We start from the raw sequence: 15,679 nt of genomic DNA, 5'->3' as shown, positions 1-15,679 counted from the left end.
TAGGACATTACTAAGATTTAAAAGAAAAAAGTCAAATGCTGGCTGCAGAAGAAACGGGGCTGACATCAGTAAGCAGCAGTGTTTGGCGGACACTCACCCGACTGCCGGAAGAGACTGCTCTCTACTATCTTGGTCATGCAGTTCAGTTTCTGCCGAACCAACTGGTTGTCAGGAATGCTTTGAATGAACTTGCAGAAGAGCACGCTGGAAGAGAACCCCAGAGACAGTGTTTTCATTCTGCCAAGCTGAAGGCATCATTACAAACTTTTCTCCTCCTCCACTCTGAGATTTGGGCATGGAGAGGTTTATCTGGAAAACTCCCAAAGGACCTGAGAGTCTGTCTCTAGGCAGAGCCAGGGAGACTGTATTCCTTGTTCACTAAGGCAGAGCCCTAGAGCTGACTGTGTCAGCTGCCAAAGCCCGTCCACGTCCACTGTCACTTTCCAGACCTGCCTTTGTGCAAAATGCCCTCCCTGGCTCTAATGTAGATGGCGGTCTGACTTTGCATGCCTGGGAGGGCTGGAAGCGTATCACTACGTACTACTTTTTGGAGTTAATTTTATGTCTGCATGTCTTATTTCCCCAGAGAAAGTGCAAACCTCTCTCAGGGCAGATTCTGTATGTCCTTTTGTATCTTCCACAAATCTGAGCACCAAAGAGGTATTCCATTAATACTTGTTACAAAAATAAAAGTCACCTGCAGCAGCCCAGACTCCAGCCAAGCAGGCAAGCTGCTTCTCTGTTAAACTCAAGAAACGTTTTTTTTTTTTTTGTCATTTACCTGAGCTCAATAGGATCAAACACAAGTTTGACGTCATTAATTATGCTAGGAAGGTACTTCAAAGCCGCCCCCTGTAAGAAAAACACCAAAGGCAAATTCAGTTGCCAAGCAAGGACAAATACAGAATTACTGTTTGATCCCAGGAAGAAAAGGCTGTACTTGGAGCTTAAATAGGGAACTGGACACAGATACCCTCGCAATAAAAAGGAAAGCTGGTGTTGCTACACACAATCTCGTAAAATGCTTTTCCTGCAAACGCAGGACGTGCATTTGGAATTCGTCTTTCTATCTAAGGAGGCAGTTAAATGCTTAAAGTCTCCCTCACAGACTTGACATAAAGAGCAGGAAATAAGTAATAAAGTTCAAATCTGAGTCTTCAGGGATTATGTATTTCATATTTTTAAAAATTTGATAACAAAGATGATGGTGACGTTATGCATCTGGGAAGAACAGGAGAACTAAGAATAAAAAATCGTCACCTGTAACAGCATTGGGATCAGTTTGCTGAAATCAGGGGGTCAAATAGGGGTCACAATAGCCATTCAAGGGAGGTCAAAAAGGGTAACTTGTCTTTGGCAAACTGACATTTGAAAATAGAAATGTCCACAGATAAGTGACTTTTTCCTTTACGTTCTACAAGTCGTCCTAAAATCCACAAGCTCTCCATGAACCACCATTCACTTGGTTTCTCTCCCATGACGGCCCATTCTAAGTTGTCCCAGAACCTCAGTAACAGCCTTAAAAGAGGAACCCGTGACGCCACCCTGCCGACCTTGATCTTGACGGCTTCCTCCAGAGGCCTGTCCATCAGCATGTTGAAAGCAAGAAACAACTGGCGGATTGAATTGTTAAATTCATCTCCATCTTCGCTCTGGCCGTAAAATCTTCACAAGAAAAAGAGAAAAGCACTTGGACTTTCCATCTTTAAAAGAAATTTTAAGATAGATTTGTTGGGAAGCACGTGTTCCTGGTTTGTGGCTGGAGACATGATTCCCATTAAAAAAGGATTTGTTGTACCAAAAAACCAATGCTGAACCTGAGCGTGAGGAACGAGGGCAACTACACAAAGAAGGCACTGGCAGCACAAACACCTTAGTGTAGGTAGCATTACCTCAAGTAGAGCACCCGAGATTGGATGATGAATCTGAACAAATACTTCAAGGCTTTCAAAGCCGCAAAAAGCAACTCTGTCTTGCTGGAGTCGTCTGCGTTCGCCATGTAAAAGTTCAGTACCTTGGAGAGTTTCCTGAAAAGGGTGAGAAAGAAAAAATAAGGCAGCAGGCACCATGTACTCTGAGGCTTGGATAAGCTATGTAAGAAGGGAGCTTGGCATTCTGGAAGTAGAAGTTGTAACTCTAATGATATCTTATACAACATGCCCTCAGCAGGAAAAGTAACTCTCTTCCAATTTAGTTTCCCCATCCGCAGTCTAGGTTTGGAACTACCCTTCTGCTTAGAAATAGTAGGGGGATTCTTTCCCTTTGTGGGATGAAACAGAGGGGTTAAGAAATGAAAGAGGTGAAGTGATTCAAACATCAAGGCTATTTTAATCATCTCTGGGATGTAATACAGACACCTTCGGATGCTTTTTTATTTTTATTTTTTTGGAGACAGGGTCTTGCTCTGTCACCTTGGGTAGAGTGCAGTGGTGTCATCATAGTTCACTCCAACCCCAAACTCCAGGGCTCAAATGATCCTCCTGCCTCAGCCTCCCGAGTAGCTGCGACTATAGGTGTGCACCACCATGCCCAGCTAATTTTTTCTATTTTTAGTAGAGATGGGGTCTTATTCTTGCTCAGGCTGGTCTCAAACCCGACCTCAAGTGATCCTTCTGCCTCGGCCTCCCAGAGTGCTAGGAGTCACCATGCCCGGCCTCAGATTCTCCTTTAAGGGAGGAATTATGCTTGCCTAAAGTAGCTGCCTTAAAAGAAGTCTAATTCCTTCTATTTGACCCAAAACCCTTTGGGATCCATAAATATGGAACCAGATGGAAACCTCACTGAGTGAGCTCATTCAGACTCTCTAGAACATTCCCGGCTCTGAGCATCTCAACAGATAAAACTATTCTGGGATTTTAGATTGCTCTTTGTGTCCTTCCAGAGTTGTTGGGCTAGGAATGGTCTTAATCTTGTGCTAACTAGACTTTTGAGGGCACTCATATTTTACACATCCCTTCTGAGAATCTCTGAGCTTTTCCAGAATTATAAAAAAACAAAAGATCCAGAGGAAACATATAGAATTGAGCAAGTCTTGCAAATAAACCCAGATTATACCCCCTGGAGTGTCGCCTTTGTCTCAGGGTAATTAAGATCCACAGGGACAGGATTTCCTCACGTGTGGCCACTGCCCTCGTGCAGTGTGAGGCCACCAAGTGGAAAGAACCCATCGCTGGAGAGGTCAGCAGTTGCCCTGATAGATCAGCAGCAGCAGCCAACACGAGCTGGTATTAGCCATTGCCAAAAAAAAAAGACGGTTGCCCAATCCCAGCTATACTCCGACTGCTCCATTCATCACATTCTGCACAGTAACGGGGATGCAAGGGGCTGATATGCACGTACGACGCCATAATGAGCTGAGCGCTCAGGGTGAAGCACAGAGTGGACATTAGTTGCTTTCCTTAGTCAGGGGCTTATAAACCAAAGACAGAAGGATGCTACAGAAAGGCAGAGACTACTCCTCCTCCTGCAAAAGGCAGGAAAATGAAATCTTCTCATATCCTGTAAGAAATGCATCGTACGAAGCACCTGTGGTATAGGGTTAAGGGCACGACATGTTCTTCCTCCAGCCTTGGTCTTGCTTAATGTTTAACGCACTGCTTGATCCCCTTGGTCCGTCTTCATGCTCATCCTGCCAATATCCAATCGCTAAGATCCTGAGTTTGGTCATCTGTCCTTCATTCTGCTCCCAACTGGCTTTGGCACCTCACCTAGGTATTCTGGATCCTTAAGGAGATGTAGCCTTATCCGGAAGGGAGGGCCGGCACTGACCCGTGTTCCAGGGTTAGGGTACTGAGACGGTTCCCTCTTTCCGCCAGGAGGCTTAGCGTGACGGTCTACACTGCAGCCGCGTTTACTGAATGCAGCTCCCTCCTGTTTCCCGACGATCCAGCCCTCAGAGCACAAACCCAATACATCAACACACGGTTCCCTCGGATCATACTCACACGTACGCCAGGGTGGCACTGAAGTGCTTGTAAATGTAGGTTTCAAGTACAGGATTAAAATGCTGGAACTTGATGTCTCCTATCAGTGAAATAATAAATACCTGCCAAAGGTGAAAAGTATAAATAACAGCACGGCACAACCCCCGGGGACCCTGTCAACAAGCTGCAGTTTAATATCTCGGTGCCTCCTTTCCTCCCTTGGTCATTTTTGCGGCACTCCTGCTCCACCATCCCAGAGCTGAAGTCAAGTCTTGGGGGTTTATATTTATTTAACGTGAACAGGGAGACTACTCTATGTCGGGCACTGCGTTAAATGCTGTGAGGAGACCAATCCAAGCCAGCATCCCTGGCCTCAGGGAGCCAACTGTCCCAAACAGCGGGTGGCTGGCGCACAAGTAACTAAGTCAGGGAAGAAAATGGGGCAGGACGAAGGAGGCTCTGGAAACGGGTTTGCTCTGACCTGAGGATGGAGCTAGTGACACACTTCGTGGTATTTTTCTCCTGGGTACAGTCTGAGTGTCCCCAGTAACTGAACGTCAACAGAGTTTGGTCTCCCAATTCCCCCCACCCTTGTATGTTACCTCCCATCGCTACAGGTGCGTAACTTGGAAACAACCACACTGCACCTGCTTAAGACAGGCAAGTACAAAGGAAGAGACACTGGAATATCCATCCAGCTGCTCTGTCCCACAGGAATCTGTCTCCCGACCTTGTTGCATAGTGTCCATAACTACTGTCTCTCTTTCCCAAAAACCTGAGCTTGTCCAAGTTAGACCTCATCTAGGTGGCATCTCCTGTCTTGATCTTACATCCTTAGCTTTAATGCCCGGCCCACTTCTTAAACTTATCGATCTCTCCAAGTTGGTGAATCACTTAAAGCTGCAACCGACCTTCCTGCCCAGCTGTAACATTCAGGTGAAAGACTCCCCTGAACTTTCACCCCAGTAATGTGAAAACGAGGCCTGGCTTGGACCTTTTGGCTTCTGCCAAAAGCAGAAGCCAGCCAAAAGCACTGCCAGCCCTGCCCTGTTTAGATTGTGCTATCACTCACTCCTGTTCTGAGTTCGGCTCTTGGAATGGGCTGTACGTTCAATTACTCTGTGTGACAAATTCAACTGTCTGCTGGGTGCATCCTGTACCTAATGAGGCTAAGATTCATCTCTGACTTGTGAATTTAGTCTCCCTTGCGTGAACATACAAGCGCACACATACACAACATGCAACAATCTTCTTGGTTAAAGTCATCTCCTGGTTTGTGACCAGGTAACAGTAAAGCGACTACAGTGGTTCCTGATTCCTAATGTCATAAAACACCTTGTTTTCCCTAATGAGAAAGAGAAGGCATATCAAAAAGCGAGATCTAGCAGGATAGACAGAAATAAAGGCCTGGAATATAAGTCTTCTGTTTCTAGTGTTACTTCTAGGAATTTAGCCCAAAGAGATAATCAGAGAGAGAAATGTAAACAAATATTTAGGCAGGAAGACATTTATCACAATTTCTTATAATAGTGAAATACTGAAAACCACACAGGTGTGAGAATAAAGACTAGGGAATATGTTTAACTGCTTACCAGTGCATCAAACACAAGGAAATCATACGTTTCATTGTCTGACAGTTCCATCATTATGTTAAAAAGTGCATCTAGTGTATCTTGCAGAAACTGAAGGTGAGAAGAACAGAGAGGTTATTTGGTGCTTTCATTCAGCTCCATACTGCAGAAATTTGGGGACAATTAGATTTCAACAGATAGGTTTAAACATAGCATTTTCTTAAAAACTGGTACATCTGCTTAGCAATGTAGATAACTTTTATATTTACAATGGTTGAATTTAAACTGGTAAACTAACAATATAGTAGATATATGTCTAACTATGAATATATGAACCTACCTTAACAATCTCTCCTCCATCCACCTCCATTAACTTCTTTAGGTTGTGTTTAATGTTCTGGGAGCTGGAACGCCAATTTAGCAAGCCTAACAGGTCCACTGGGAAGAACAACCACAAACCATAAACACTAGACACCGATTAGAAGGAGAGAACCAGACGATTTCAGGACACAGCTAGAGAATTCTCTAGAAAATAATCATTGCTTTTAATAGTGGCTAATTCAAGGCATACCTTATGTGTTCTTTTAATTTACTATCTCCTCTCTAAGTCAGAGAAAACCTTGTGGTCCTGTTCCATTCTTCAAAGAGAAAAAAATTAACCTCTAATGTACAAGTACATAAAAGAATATCTGACTACAGCTCGCATTTATCTAATGACATCACAGTCATAAGAAGTAAACCTCAAAAAGCATTCTTATGTAACTTTACTACCTTTAATTTGCTGCCTACTTAGTTTGTCCCTGATCTACGTCTGGGTGGATTCAGAGGGAAAAAGGAACTTTTATATATATATAAAGAATATATATGTATATATATAAATGTTCATTAATTCATTTTAACGTCACCACTGCACTGTAGATTTTGTTTTCCATTTTTTTAATGACAAAACTGAGGCTTTGTGAAACTAAATTACTTAAGTCACACACTGCTAAGGGGTGGTAGAAATGGAATTTACTTAGAGATTTATCTGATTCCAAAAACCAAGTCCTCGCTACTCTATCCTACTGCCTCTCCCAGGATTCTTTGAAGAAGTAAACAGACAAGCACATCAGACTGGGCTCTATTTCAAAGGAAAGTAGAACAGATTCGTGGCCCTAAGCGTAAATCTGGATAAAAATCTTGAGGTGTTTTTGGATTTAAAATGCAGAATTTTGGATCTTTAAGCTACTTATAGCTTTAATGAATGTTGAGCTATTAAAAATGTCACAGAGAAATGGCAGTTATCCAGACTGTGACTATATTACTATCTCGTTTAGTACAATAAGATGCTATTACCATTCAGAGTATTATCTAGTAAAGTAGCAATGTGTACTTTTTAATCAATGGATTTGCATAAATATCTGTAAGTACCTGCAAATGTATACTGTTCATTAGAATATCAGTGTGCTTCATGGGTTTATTTTATTGGCTTCCATATTGTGTAGGCCCCAGTTATGCCTGGCTCACTGGGAATGACCATCCTACAGCCATATTAGATATTATCCAAATGTTATCCGAAGTATTATCCCAATTTACATTCCCATCAGAGGTATGGAAGAATACAAGATATTCCAAATCCTTGGTAATGCTGAGTGTGAAGGGCAAATTACAGAAGAATTCATACAGGATGATGCCATTTATATAAAGTAAAAAAATATGCAAAACTAGACAATATATTTTTCAGGGCTACACATGTAGTAAAACTATAAAGAAAAGCAAGGATATGACAATCCCCAAATTTTAGGGCAGTAATTGCCTTTGGGAGAGGATTAGGGAACACATACTTTTAAAAAGAAAAGACAGACATAGAAAAATCATTAGTTTTGGAGCTATAAATATCTGTTTTCAAAACCCAAGGCTTATGAGTTTAGGTGAGATATTTCACCGCTTTAAAACTCAATTTTCTGATTACCAAACTGGGGAAGATCATGGCAGAGTTGGTGTCTTCATGTCCCAGGGCGGTGGGGGGTAAAGTGAAATGACGAGTGTGCCCCACCTGGCACAAGGCCCCACACCAGCAGGGACGCAAACTCCTCTCTTTTTCCTGAAACAACAAACCCATTCCCACCCTCCATCTGGGCCAAGCAACAAATGATCCCCCACAAATTGGTTCGTTCTAGTGTTTAAACGAATGGAACAAAAAAGAGAGTCTCTGAGATCTATTTGTGACAAACTTCATTGGCTTTTAGCCTTTTGAGCCTGAATGATTCCCCCTTAGGGGAAGGAGAAAGGCCTTTGGTCATGGTCTCAGGGAGAGGGGACAGCCACCCTCTCTGCTCAGTAAACGCCCTTGAAGAGTGGATGGTTTATTAATGTTCTTTGGCTTTTTATTAAATTGGTTCTTTATAATTTCCATCAAGTCAGAAGAAAGCAAATGCATGAACAATCCACAATTATGTGTCCCCTGGAACGCCCTGTTCCCTCTGACGCTGGCAATGTCTCTGTGGTGTCTCCAACTGTCCCACTATGTCCCCTCTCTCTGCGCTTGGTCCACACTGAACCCAGGCAATCTGGCTTCCAATTGTTCCCATGGATTTAAACAAACCTGCGATCACACCATACACAGTGTTATTAAAAAATTCGCCTTGTCTTTGATTATGTTTTGAAAGACAATATTTAGCAGCTGCCCTTATTTCGTCACTTAATTATATTATAAAATTTAGTGAAACTGACCCTAACTACTGGATACATTTGGGTTGTTTCCAGAATTTCCCTGTTATAAATAATAGGGAAACATCCTCATACATAAATCTCTGTGTACATCTCTCATTGTTTACTTAGGTTCAACTTCTATGAGTCAAATGGCTCGGCCACAGGGTCTGAAGACATTTAAAATCTTCCAAAAATATAGTACCCTTTAACCTATCAGCAGTTTATTATGTTTACTTTTTCCATAACAAGGGTTATATTACTGATACAATTTTGTCATGTCTTCTATGACACTCAGAGTGCTTTCTGGCTTAGGTTTTGGTGAGCTTGCTCTTACTTTTCCAAATGGCTCAGCCATGAACTTCACTCTGCTCCGTCTAGCCACTGGTCCAAGTTGAAATACTATCCTTGTTCTCTAGTCAACCACATCCACCAAAACAAACTCAATACTGATCCCTTCTAAAGATCAACCAGCATCTGGAACCTGAGGGTACCTTATATCTAAACTGTTTTGTCTGTCTTTGCACTTCCTTAAAGCAGAGCTCCCGCCAGGCACCTCACCCAAATGGTCCACAGGGCCAAAGGCAGTAACCCTCTACACATCACATATGGGAGACGGAATTTCTAAGCAAGTCCCCTGAGCAGCTAATTCTTGGTTTATAATATTCAATAGGACTCCTTAGGCATTACAAGTTAAATAAATAAGAAGCTGTTATTGGCTATCAAATGCCCTGACAGACACAAAAGAGGTTAAAATTGGTATCAGAGATTTGAAGGGGAAAAAAAAGAATAAAGTCCCATTTTAACTATTTAGCTGATTTTATGGAAAACCCCTGACTCTTGGAAAAAATGGGAGAGAGAAGAATACATAGGAGGAAACCATGACTCTAACAGGAAACGCTGCCACACCTGTTGAGACAGGAGACTGATTCTGTTTCATTGCCAGTCTTCCCCGCCCTGATTACTACCTCTCTTGCAGCATATGCAGAATGCATTATCGGGGCTCTTTGCTGCCTTGCATTGAAGGAAGGAAACATAAGACTTGAATTTTAGTCTCTCTTAATGAGTACATTCATAGGTTTTATGATATTTAAAAACACTGAAATGGTTTTCATCCTGTTTTAAGGATGGACAACCAAACCTCGGAAGGAGCTATGTGATTGGATCAGCACTACCCAGATTAACATCTGGAAAGCAGAGACCAGAATCCAATTGCCCAACATTCCACCTCGGAAGACCTGGTCCTCGATGGTCCAGCCCCGTGAGTCTAACCGAGGAGCCCGGGAGGACCGAGCAGAAAGCTCATGTGCGTCAGTGTTGTCACCACACCTACCGTTCTGGGTGAGCTTTGTGGAGCAAATGAGGGTGGCAATCTGAAAGCTGTCTTTGGTGCTATCCTTGCTTGGGGTAAAGGCGGCTGGGGTTCTGGATGCTTGGAGCTCTTTTTCTTCCATCTCCATCTTGGTCCCAGGCAGGGTCAGGTAGAATTTAGCATCTTCCATTTTCTTGTTGTCACCCTAAAAAGGAAGCATGTTAGATGCTCCCACCAAATGATGGGAGACATCTCTTACATGCAAATGAGACTAGTTTCTATCGCAAGCACAGTGCATTTCCAGAATGAGAAGTGTGGCTTTATCTAATTATCCGTAAGGTCCCTTCTACCTCTGAGACACTGTGATTTTCCACAGAGTTTGAACCCAGAAAAATTATTTCATCACTGAATAAACTTGTGGTTTCTAGTTGTAAACTAGCAAGACTATCCAAGTCATGCTAGAAATAATAAATATATTACAGAATAAGCTTGAGTTTCATTTTCTTAAACCCATAAATGGTCACGATGATACTTCTTTGGGTTGATGGAGGAAGAAATAACTTGCTCTGCCTTAAAAAACTATTTACAAACTAAGATGTTAAGGAAAATATTCATCAGGCAGATGCAATCAAACGAGCTGCCAACTGTGTGAAAACTCCCCCAGATATTGTTGGATAAATGAGATCTTCCAGCATCTACTTGATACTCTAAAACCTCAGTGGAAGCGAGAGCTCAGCAACAGTTAGAAGGGAAGGATGGGGACCAAACCCATAGGGGAGGAAACAAGGCCCCTAGATCAGAGAAATGGTATCTGGTTCATAGTGATATGAAAACCACATCCTACCACACTCACCACACTCTCTCCACACCCAACAGTACAACTGTTTATGTGCCGCGCAGGACGATGGAAAGAGTAGATGAGAAGAGGCCAGCCCCTTACTATTCGCTGCCGTGCAACACCACTTGCAGGAGAGGACGAGATGTTTCTTAGAAGACTAAGTAATAATGCAGCTCATTCTCTCCAGAAAGGGGATGGGAGACCACGCAGCTGGTGTGACCAGAGCCCTCTGGGTTTCTAGACTTTAATGGGCAAACGTACAGTTCTAGAGAGCTTCCTGATGTTTATACACAGAAATCTGCAAGAAGCCTTAAAAGCCAGTTTCAAAGGGAGTAAATATTTTCTCAGCCATTTTCTGGGCCTCATTCTGTCAGCGCCACCTTATAAACCACCAGATCGTGCCTCCCGTCCTGCAGAGTGGTGCCGTCCGGGTTCATCAGCTTCACGAAGGCCACCCCGAAGGCTCGTTCCGATTTGTCTCTGGCTGAAAAGACAGAAGCATGTGTCTGAGCAGTGTGGAAAGACACCAGGAGGCGACAGCCATGACGGCTGGTTTCACATGTTGCTCTGGGGTGTGACTTCAACCATATCACAACACACACGCTTCGGCAAGCTGCAAAAACCACACGTGCCGTGTGTGTCGCTGAAATTGGCTGGTACTCCCAAGTGTGCTCCTCCTCCTACAGTCCCTAACAAGTGAGATAATCCAACTCTACCCCTTTGTCAACTCCACGTCCTGCACACCTCTGGAACCTGTCCCTTTCTCTCCCTTTCTCTGTCCCTGTCCGAGTCCGAGCCACCCTCACCTCCCCCTTTATTTCTACGAGACCTTCCTAACTCCGCTCTCTGTCTCCAATGCTCTCCTGCCCAGTGCTCTCTCCACGCCGGAGTGAGGTTTCCAAAATCAAATCCAATCTAAGTCAATTGTAGGTGATTGCAAGCGTACATCTCCCAGTTTGGGTACGCTATTCTGTACGTAATCACCCATTTTCTTGTTCATCTCCCTAACCAGACCCTGGAGACTCTGAGTGGCAGTGCCCTGCTGGCTGTCACATACCAGGGCCCAGGTTGCAGCCTGGTGTGTGGATGGTGTTCAACAAATTCACTTTGGAAGGAGGGGTTACATTTTTACGGACTGCGGAATGAGAACAAGACACTGCCAGAAATTCTGTGATCAACCTGAAAACCATCAATTTTCTTCTCTGCTCACACTTTAGAACAAGCCATTTTGTCAACTATGACCCAAGACTTGAAATAACTCTTTCATGATAAAAATGGTAATTTCTGGAGATACGAGATTAAACAGTTTTCTTGCTGCAGGACTTCTCAGCAATGTGGCAACATGCATTGTGAATGTCTTGGGAGGAGATTTAACATACAGCATTTCCTACATCTATTTGGCTATGAAACGCTTTTTGTCTTGGAGCATCTAGTCATGTGTCAGAGAATGTCAGTGTTCACAGAACATATTTCAGTGGAAATTCTGATATAAAGTGATTAACACAGACCTTGGAAGCCCAGCAAATTCACAATTCTGATTTCCTTGGCACCAAAGAATTCTGAAATAAAGTTGCCATGTATTTAGTTTTCAAGTATCTTGTTCTCTAGATCTACGAAAGGACTGTCAAGCAAGAGAAAATATTTTTTTTTTTTTACAGAAATATGTCACAGATTTCCTAATACTTACATTCCTGAGATGACCTGTGTCGGAAAGTAAATCGTATATGACAGTGTGTGACCTCTTCTATAGCAATGGATACCTGCATAATAGCAAGAAATTAATCGTTTACAGATACACAGTACTTTGTATGCATGGCTCATTTTACAGAATTAGGTTGAATTTTAACAGCCACTAATTACTGTAGGGTGAGATTTGGTATAAGGTTTCATTCAAAGGAGACAGCTATTTTCAAACCAAAAGAATCTCAGGACGCGATCATCTTGCTGTTTATCACAGATTCTAAGTATAGCAATATTACAAGTTTCCAGTCTTTTCTCAATATGAACAGTAAATACCTCAGAGGGAAAAGATTGTTACTTTGAGGTCTATACAGGACTTTTCAGATGGCAAGGTGTGTATTGATACAGTAATAATTAGGGTCTATAACAAAAGGAAAAGATAAAATACTGAAGGCAAAGAAGTTTTCTGCTGCCTACACATATAGAGGGGGCAGGAAAATGGCGCCATGGGGCAATGAGTAGAAAATTTGCGGTGAGTAGTTAAATTATGGCATGATCATATATATCCTGGAACACTATGCAAGTATCTAAAAATAAACGTCTGAAGAACTTATGCCTTGAGATAAGTTTTAAAAAGCACAATATAAATTTATATAAACAGCATCATCGAAAACATATGAACTATATAAAATTGTTGAAACTGGCTACTTCTAAATTAAGAGATGAGTGCAGTTTTTTTTTTTCCCCTGTAGAGAGCTCACATGACTTTGACAATCAGAAAGAGCTATTGGAAGGCTGGGTGCAGTGGCTCAAGCCTGTAATCCTGGTACCTTGGGAGGCCAAGGTGGGAGGATTGCTTTGAGGCTAGGAGTTTGAGACCAGCCTGAACACGAGTGAGACCCCATCTCTATAAAAAAAAAAATAGAAAAATTAGCTGGGCAATTAGTTAGGCGTGCAACTTTAGTCCCAGCTACTCAGGAGGCTGAGGCAGAAGGATCCCTTGAGCCCAGGAGTTTGAGGTTGCAAGTGAGCTATGATGATGCCACAGAACTCTAGCCCAGGGCAGCAGAGCGAGACTTGGTCTCAAGGAAAAAAAAAAGGTGTGGGGGGCAGGAGGCAGAAAGCTATTGGAGGCTAGGATTCAGAAGTGGCCTCCAGTTCAGGCTCTGACACTAGTTAGCTCTAGGATCTGGGCAAGTCGCTTAACTTCCTCGAGTCTCAGTACCTAATCAGAGAAAGGGCATTGTGACACCTGCTTGCTTTAACCGCAAGAGCTGATATGGGGCTCAAAGGAGATGACTGATCTGAAAAGCACTTTGGAACTTGTAACACACATATTTAAGTTGAAAAGAGGCCCAGAAAACTTGGTTAGAGGCCAAAGAGAAAAAAATGTTAGGAAACTGCTTGCATAGTGTGAAAATTTCCGTTTGATTTTGGACCATCTTGGCAGCCTATTACATCATGACAACCATAAGCTTCTCTATTCAAATTTCTGTACATTTATGAATGAGAATGTTATTGAAGAATGCTGAGTTTATTAAAGATGCATGCTCTTCTACAGAATTATAATTACGATAATTTCTTATTGCATACCATAGGCTACTTAACCTAAAATGTCAAGGTGAAGGAGGAATGATTTGGGGGTAAAAAGAAGATGGGAATCTAAATACAGTTTAACAAATGACAGGGGTGACCCGAGACTCATTCTCACCTTGACAGTCTCATACCAACAGGGCTGCTTGACTTGGTAATAGACGACTGATTTGTATTCTGAAATGCCTTCATATCCCGCACCAGGATGAATTGCTTTCTTTGGATGGAAAGAGAAAATGAGGAGGGGATAATTTTGTCCAGAAAAGAGGACTCCACATAGCATGCATGACTGCCTTACTCCCCAACATGTCCACATATGCCCATGCCAGCATCTCTAAGCTAAGGTTGGGGTGAAGAGTAGAGAATTTCTATCACTTTATTTGAGAGTCTGAATGTATATATCTGGTAGCAGCTCCGGGACTCAGCACCATGAGAATACTCCTCTTTCCTGTAACTTCTTTCTCTTCTATCCCCAGCCATGCATTCTCCTGATTCCTTCCTCTTCTTTTCTCTCTAAGGGAACAGGAGGCCTGGTGATGGTGACTACAGTTAGGTCACCTGTGCAGATGTACCACTGTCTAGGGGAAGGGGTTTCTCCTTCCTGTCTACATTCTGGTTTGGGGGGTTGGTGTGTGGGTACGGCACAGTCGCCCAAACTCAGGGATGCATCCTTTCCTAGGAATGAACCAGTTAGTTCAGTAGAACCAGGCCTCCATGGGGCACGTCCAAGCTAGATGACAAAGCTATGCAATGACCAGCCAGGAGAAGATGTATACTTGAAATGAGCTCATCGGGTTTGAGGGCTCTTATCAATGGCACAAATAAAACACTCCCAGCTGGGTGCAGAGGCTCATACCTGTAATCCTAGCACTCTGGGAGGCCCAGGTGGGAGGATCGCTTGAGCTCAGGAGTTGGAGACCAGCCTGAGCAAGAGCGAGATCCTGACTCTACTAAAAATAGAAAAATTAGCCAGACGTGGCACGTGCCTATAATCCCAGCTACTCGGGAGGTGGAGGCAGGAGGATCCCTTGAGCCCAGGAGTTTGAGGTTGCTGTGAGCTAGGCTGATGCCACGGCACTCTAGCCCGGGCAACAGAGAGAGACTGCGTCTCAAAAAAAATAAATAAATAAATAAAACATTCCCATAGGGTGGCCCAAGCATTCTGTTTATCCCTCTAACACAGAATGCCCCTTGACTTTGTAAACTGTTCGGGTATGTGTTTCTTTCAAAGGTGATAACATCCATGGGACATGGTGGGACTGTACTTCATCGCTCCCTAAGCACCGACGCAATAGGACACTTGCTGGGTTGAATGAAGCAAGAACTGGATCCTTGGATTCCAAAGCATGTAACCATAGCTCATACCAGAGGAGCCAGATTTCAGTCGAGGCCATGGAGGCCTCCTGCGACCATGCCCTGCCAGTCCTCCTCTCCGATGTCAGAATCAGGACTTACGTCTCTGTGCGGACAGAAAGCTGCCAGACTTAGAGCAACCCTGGACCAGAAATGTGGAAACCCAGATCCTCCCCCAGCTCTGCCACTAACTGCTGTGTTTCCCAGAGAAAGGGACTCATCCCTTTTGGGTTTCCTGTAGTTTCCTGATCATTAGAACTAAAGAGCAGTGGTAGCTGACTTCCACCCAAGGGCTCGTCTAGGTTAACAGCCTCTGATGGACACGTCTCCTTTGGTTCTGCTCATTCAGGAGAAGCAATGTGCCTTCCTGTGCCTTTGGAGCACTCGGGCCACTTCGCTCAGCCCCAGGGGAGCTGATCGAGCTTGAAAGTGGCCAAATAACTTGGCAATGACAAAGCACCTCCGTGCGGGAAGCACACACGTGAAATCACTTGCGGCTGGAGTTATTTCCTAGCACCACGTGGACACTTAAAAACAAGCATCTCAATGGCCTCGTTAATAAAACTGGTCATTGCTAACCACAGATTTAACAGGTTTTATTATTTCTTTTTCTGTGAAAAACCAAACCCACCCTGATGTGGAGAAGAAATTAAAATAAGGCCAAAAGTCCATGATTATCGTGAAGATGGGTATGACGACAGCAGGATTTCCAGGCAACCCC

At 43.3% G+C, this 15,679-nt stretch overlaps 1 protein-coding gene across 1 annotated transcript in view; it reads right to left on the bottom strand.

Annotated features, from left to right (window-relative positions):
• DOCK5 (dedicator of cytokinesis 5) overlaps positions 1-15,679 on the bottom strand; it is a 173,760-nt gene that overhangs the window by 82,241 nt on the left and 75,840 nt on the right. Inside the window, exons 13-23 of the mRNA XM_012662922.1 lie at positions 13,724-13,818; positions 12,020-12,092; positions 10,713-10,816; positions 9,516-9,699; positions 5,835-5,932; positions 5,516-5,605; positions 3,945-4,045; positions 1,893-2,027; positions 1,554-1,665; positions 782-852; positions 98-204 (exon numbers count right to left, since the gene is read on the bottom strand). Of these exons, the coding sequence (XP_012518376.1) occupies positions 98-204; positions 782-852; positions 1,554-1,665; positions 1,893-2,027; positions 3,945-4,045; positions 5,516-5,605; positions 5,835-5,932; positions 9,516-9,699; positions 10,713-10,816; positions 12,020-12,092; positions 13,724-13,818 (1,170 nt within the window). The remainder of the gene's footprint in view (positions 1-97; positions 205-781; positions 853-1,553; positions 1,666-1,892; positions 2,028-3,944; positions 4,046-5,515; positions 5,606-5,834; positions 5,933-9,515; positions 9,700-10,712; positions 10,817-12,019; positions 12,093-13,723; positions 13,819-15,679) is intronic.

Source organism: Propithecus coquereli, unplaced genomic scaffold, assembly GCF_000956105.1.
Source record: "Propithecus coquereli isolate 6110/MARCELLA unplaced genomic scaffold, Pcoq_1.0 Scaffold79, whole genome shotgun sequence".
In the NCBI taxonomy this organism is placed as follows: domain Eukaryota; kingdom Metazoa; phylum Chordata; class Mammalia; order Primates; family Indriidae; genus Propithecus; species Propithecus coquereli.
This window is presented reverse-complemented; position numbering and strand designations above follow the sequence as displayed.